The sequence below is a fragment of the Wasmannia auropunctata genome, unplaced genomic scaffold (genome assembly GCF_000956235.1).
Source record: "Wasmannia auropunctata unplaced genomic scaffold, wasmannia.A_1.0 LD333807.1, whole genome shotgun sequence".
NCBI lineage: Eukaryota > Metazoa > Arthropoda > Insecta > Hymenoptera > Formicidae > Wasmannia > Wasmannia auropunctata.
The window spans coordinates 6040-12046 of record NW_012029083.1 but is presented as its reverse complement, the minus strand read 5'-3'; the positions used below and the strand labels follow the sequence as shown (position 1 = coordinate 12046).

General features: G+C 33.2%; 1 protein-coding gene across 1 annotated transcript in view; it reads left to right on the top strand.

The window, feature by feature from the left end:
• LOC105459778 (dynein heavy chain 7, axonemal-like) overlaps positions 1–6007 on the top strand; it is a gene marked incomplete at both ends in the record, with an annotated part of 29805 nt that overhangs the window by 18493 nt on the left and 5305 nt on the right. The window contains 2 exons of the mRNA XM_011706035.1: positions 822–1384; positions 3151–4548. Of these exons, the coding sequence (XP_011704337.1) occupies positions 822–1384; positions 3151–4548 (1961 nt within the window). The remainder of the gene's footprint in view (positions 1–821; positions 1385–3150; positions 4549–6007) is intronic.

The following is a 6007-nucleotide window of genomic DNA, read 5'->3' as shown; positions in this document are numbered from 1 at the left end:
CAAAAATTTTGTCCAAAGCTTAGTTTTCAATTTTAACGAGATATAGTTAGCGAATTACGGGCCGCGTATGGAAGGTAGACAGGGGCGGCGCAACTTATTGTCGGACACAGGCAGTACGTGACAATTAGCTGCAGACTGCTACACGTGCGCATACACATGACATTTTAAGGACATGCGATTACATTCTCTCTTGCTCACACACACGCACGCACGCACGCACGCACGCACGCACGCACGCACGCACGCGCACACACACACAATTACCTTGTAAAGATTTGATGACTCTTGTAGCTTCGTGAGAAAGACGGAATTTCCATTTCGATGGACTACGTAAGCTCCAAATAAACGTTTATTTTAATAAACTTTCGTTAGTTTCAATGCAAACTTTATTACTGACTGACACAGATTATTATTTAGTTAATTCTTTATTTTACATAACGTGTCACTTCAACATTTCATATTCGATTCACATATTCAATTCACATTCCTAATAACTTGTCCTAATAACTTTAAATAAATAATGGCTAAAACCTTTCAAAAGTCACTTAAGGCCATGACCTTAATAGTAAATGTTAACGTCAAGGCTATTGAAGGTGATTCCCTAATCGAAATATTTACCTATTACATTTTTATCTTTAAAAATGGGTTTTTCATAGAAGTCGCTGAAAATCCTTTTGATGGCTTTTATTTTAGTTCAAAATAAAGTTTCAATGAAATCGGAGATAGGTCGTTTTTGGAAGTTTATCCAAATTATTCTTTAATATTGTCAATTTTAAAATATGAGAAGTAATAAATATAATAATTAAATTTATTATAAATAGGTGATACGCATGACGGAAAATATGTCAATGATCTTTGAAACAATGGATTTAATGCATGCATCGCCCGCTACAGTATCCCGATGCGGTATGATTTATTTGGAACCAGCTGCCCTTGGATGGCAACCCATTTTTGAATCATGGATTCGAAAATTAAATCCTATGTGGGCAGAAGGTCGCGAGGAGATTATCGTTGAACTGTTTAATTGGTTAATGAATTCTTGTTTAGAATTCATCAGAAAGGAATGCCGGACAACTATAAGTGCTGGACAAATTCATTGCACTGTGTCAACTACAGCAATTTTTCAACTCTTGATAGAAAATGCCGTCGAGGAAAATCCTAAAGCGTTCGAGCATTATTTGCTAGCTTGGTTTCAAGCAGCCATGATTATGTCAATGGTATGGGGTGCAGCCGGTACCTTAGACTACGAATCTCGACGTAAATTTGATACATTTTATCTGAGTATATGGAAAGGCGATCGTCAAGAGTTACCCTTACCTACTAGTATAATGGCAGACCTCATCTCCCTACCAGGCGAAGATCCGATTCACGATCAATATTACAGGTTAGAACTATTAGAAAAAGAATAATATTATAACAAATAAAATATAAAATCTTATATAATTATAATGTACAGTAATATAAAATCTTGAAACATAATTTTTTATTAAATAAAATAAAATAACGATTAAGGCTCAATAAATTAAATTAAAACAATGGACAATCAAGGGTAAATGAGCCAAAGGCAAGTTATTGGTAGCCAAAAACAATTTTATTTAAAATCAGATCCAGACGTTTCGGCTTCTATTAAGCCATATTCATTGGATCAATATACATTTTAGTTAACACATAGAAACGTAGAATTTCATCTTGCTTCACAATTGTATAAAACTTAATAATTAAACCGCGGAGTTTTGGCATATTTCGCTATTATAAAAATTTTGATAAATATTTACGGTGACTTAATTATTTTCTGTCTTGCATCGCATTGAAAGTCTCTTGCAAGAATTTATAGAATTATGCGCTTAATAATATCTGAGATAAATCGCAAAATTTTTTCCTAACTTTGCAGAGTTCCATGACTCAAAATAAAAATTGCACACAAACGCGGTGTGCAGGTTTTGAATCGAAAGATCCTTCACTTTCTCTTATATTTTTTTTTGCTTTCTTTTATTCTCTTTTATTTCTTGCATTTCTTATATTCTCTTATTTTACTTTTTTTTTGTTTCCATTATTATTCTCTATTTCTTATTGCTACGTTTATTTCTTTATTAAACCATCTTGTTATTACTTTTACCCTTGGAGTACGAATTCTTTTGCCTGCTCACCACCGTCCTAAAGTAATTTGCGAGGATCGCACTTGGTTCCCGCCCTGCCCCTCTGTCGTTAGAGCCGGTCGACCCTCACGCGATCGACGACGGGGTCAGAATCGAAGTAGATCTCTACTGCGTGTTGCGTCCGCGGACTTTGTGTCTTGTCGGGCGAATTCGAGTATCGCGAGTGACGTCGCCATAGAGCACGTCTGGCGACCAATTTAGCGTGCGATCGTTGGAAAGGCATAATTACGAGGGCTAACACCTTCTCTCCTGACAATACATTTTTTTCTCGCTTTTGATCCGCGTCCGCGCGAGCGCGAGCTTGCCGAGCGCTTGACAATATACACAAAAATATTATTAGGTACATCAAGATCCGACCAAATAGTTATATATTATTAATTGTATATTTATGTATTAAAATCTATTTTACTTATTGTTTATTTTACATTGTTTGAAAAAGATATCTTTCTCTAACATTTATTGATTATTGCAATAACTATCCTCATGCCTCGATGCTCGAATTAGTAAGACGCCCGTTATTGATTAGGAAGGTCCAGGTTTAAACCTGGAATTATATTTTTGCAATAAATTTTCTATAAATTTTTAAAATGTTTATTAAAATCAATATTATTAAATTTGTTGTCTATAATATGACTCCAACTTTGTGTTTCAAAATCGACAATTAATTGACATATATTTTGCATGAAATAGAAACATTATTTATAAATTCACGCCGTATGTTAGATACCAAGACCTATTTTGATAAGAGAGCAAGCATATACTATTGTTAAAATGATTAAAAAATCTTTTTTTAATTTTTCATCTGCATTGAATCCGGAGGTAACACAGTTGACACGCAGTTCATTGAAGCTAGAATACGTATGTAAAATCACATAGAAATATCAGAAGCGCCAAGATTGAATTACAATGTTAAAATTAGAATAAGATTTTAGAATAAGATTAGAATAAGATAAAATTAGAATTAATTTTCATATTTATTTTTTTTTTCTTGTAGTTTTCGTGCAAAAGGAGCCTGGAAGCGCTTTGCTGATGTTGCAAGAGCGGAACATATTCTAGAAACAGAGAGCATTACTCGTACTATGATTCCTACAAGTGATACAGTCAAGTACCAAAATATTATGTTAACACACATCAAGTATCAACGATGCTTTCTACTTTATGGAGACACCGGTACTGGCAAGAGTCTTTATCTAAAGGATCTGCTAACCAATAGATTAGATGAAAAAGAATATCTACCTAATCTTATTACTTTTACGCCAAATATTACCGCAGCACTGACACAAGAGTTAGTATTAATAAAATTACAGAAGAAACGTAGAAATCAATATGGACCGCCATTTGGAAAGCGTTGCGTTGTTTTTATTGACGAAGTAAATATGCCAACAAAAGAATTGTATGGTGCGCAACCACCAATTGAGTTGTTACGTCAATTCTTTGATCACGGCATGTGGTTTGATCTGCACAAACCAGAAGCAATTGCTATTTCGGACGTTATGTTTATATGCGCCATGGCATTTCCCGGTGGTAGCAGACAAGAGATTTACCATCGGTTTCTACGTCATTTTAATCTATTTACTGTATGTGAGTTTTCACGCGATAACTTGTTCAGGATCTTCACGAATCTAGCATTTATAGGATTGAAGCAGAAAGGTTTCACTGCCGGTGTGATACCAATTGTCAATGATCTAGTGAATGCCACCCTGCACATATTCAAGAATGTAATTCGTCATTTGCGACCAACACTACTCAAGCCTCATTATCTTTTCAATATACGTGACTTTGTACGAGTAATAACTGGTTGCACCTTAGTAAAGAAAGAGACTATGAATAGTAATAAGACCATGTTTGGCAGATTGTGGGTACATGAAGTGCTTCGAGTTTTCGGAGATCGTCTAATTGACGCTTCCGATCAATATTGGTTGTTTCATATGATCAAGGATATAGTAGAAACTATATTGAAAGAACGCTTCGATATGATGTTTGATCATTTACCCAAGCTTCAAGATAAGATTACAGAAAAGAGTTTAGACAGTCTGATATTTTGTAATTTCATGGATATGGAAGCTATATTGGAAGATCGATATTATGAGGAAATTCCATCTATAGAAGAATATCAACAGACAGTTTCTTTATTTTTAGAGGAATATAATGATACACATCGCGACAAGATCGATATCGTGCTATTTCAATATGCGCTTGAACATCTCGCCAGAATTTCTCGTGTATTGGCAATTCCTTGTGGCAACATGCTGATGATTGGTATTGGTGGATCAGGAAGAAGGAGCCTGACAAAACTTTCTGCCACCATAACTGGTTATGATCTTCATCAGTTACAAATTAGCAGTGTGTACGGTATGCAGGAATGGCATGAAGATATTAAAAGTATTCTCAGGTATGATAGTGACTTATTTAGTATAATTATTATATTTTAATAAATTGAAGGAAATAGATTATCAAGAATAATTTAAATATATTGAAGTAATAATGCCCATGAGCCGACACGGTTGTTGTAATAATTTCTATTGTTATAATATTAAGCCACGTACAAACTGCATGCCGTATATATTATTGATCTTAAAACAGAGTTCTTGCATGAGGCCAGAATTCATTGCAACGAATTAAATTAATAATTAATTTCCCTAACAGCACATGATATCCTGTAAATATCCCATTTTCATACTGATTGTATTATGATCATCTGTAACGTACTGAGATCAGTATACTAACAACCATGTCGGCTCATGAGCATTACTTCAATTTATTTGAATTATTCTTCAGAGTTTATTTCCTTCAATTTATTTGAATGTATGCTACTGAAAAGATGCGTGATATTGTTTACACATATATATCGGTTGTTGCGAGGAGTATTATCACATTCCTCGGTAGTAGAATGATTAGGACGTCCGGCAAACAGCTGATCCGGGTTCAATTCCAAGCTAAGGTGATATTTTTAGTATCAAAATCGCTATAGATATCTAACAAATTAATGACGATATTTGAAATCTGTTGGCGTAGTAATCGTTAATTAAGACTTAAAAATGGACTGAATTATTGCAATTGTTTAAAATCTATTATTTAACAATTGGATATTGTTGACCATCTGTTTGGTAATTGTTATTTAATGATAATTTTATAAATTTAAAAATTTACCAAAAAGCAGTAAGATTCCTAATAAAAATTTTTTTGAAAAAAAGAAAAAATGTTACGCCAAGTATATAAAAAAATATTGTACGTTAAATCTTTTCTACACTAAAAATATTTGTTAACAAATAAAAGTTGTGTAAAAAAAAACAAATATGATGTCATACAAATTGTCAAGTATTTGGTTATACATAGAGACAAAAATGTTTTATTCCAAACCATAAATATTTTTTTTAATAAACCATTTAAACCATTCAAAAGTATATGCAGCAAAAACTTAATATTGTCTTTCCAAATAATTTTAAGTTTCATAAAACTTAAAGTAAATTTCGTATCCGAGTTCCACGCTCTCGCTCCTCAAGTCTCCTCGAACCGCGCAACTGACACACGGCGAGAAGACAGAAGCAAGAACAGAAAATAATAAAACTTTTTTAAATTTAGATCTTCATAAGTTCTTAATAATTTCCATCGGCGAGATACTATTAAAGACTGACACCCTTACAGGAGTTAATGTGGCTGTTAGTGATTGCTAAAATACCGCAAAATTACATTCTTTTTACAACTGTTTTACTATCTCTCTGGATAATCAAACACGGATGGTAACGATAAAAATGCAGTTTTAAATAAAATTAACTATTAGCAAGATATAATACAGATGAAATACAATGTACATGTCTAAAAAAAACATTGATTTAATAATAAATCATAAA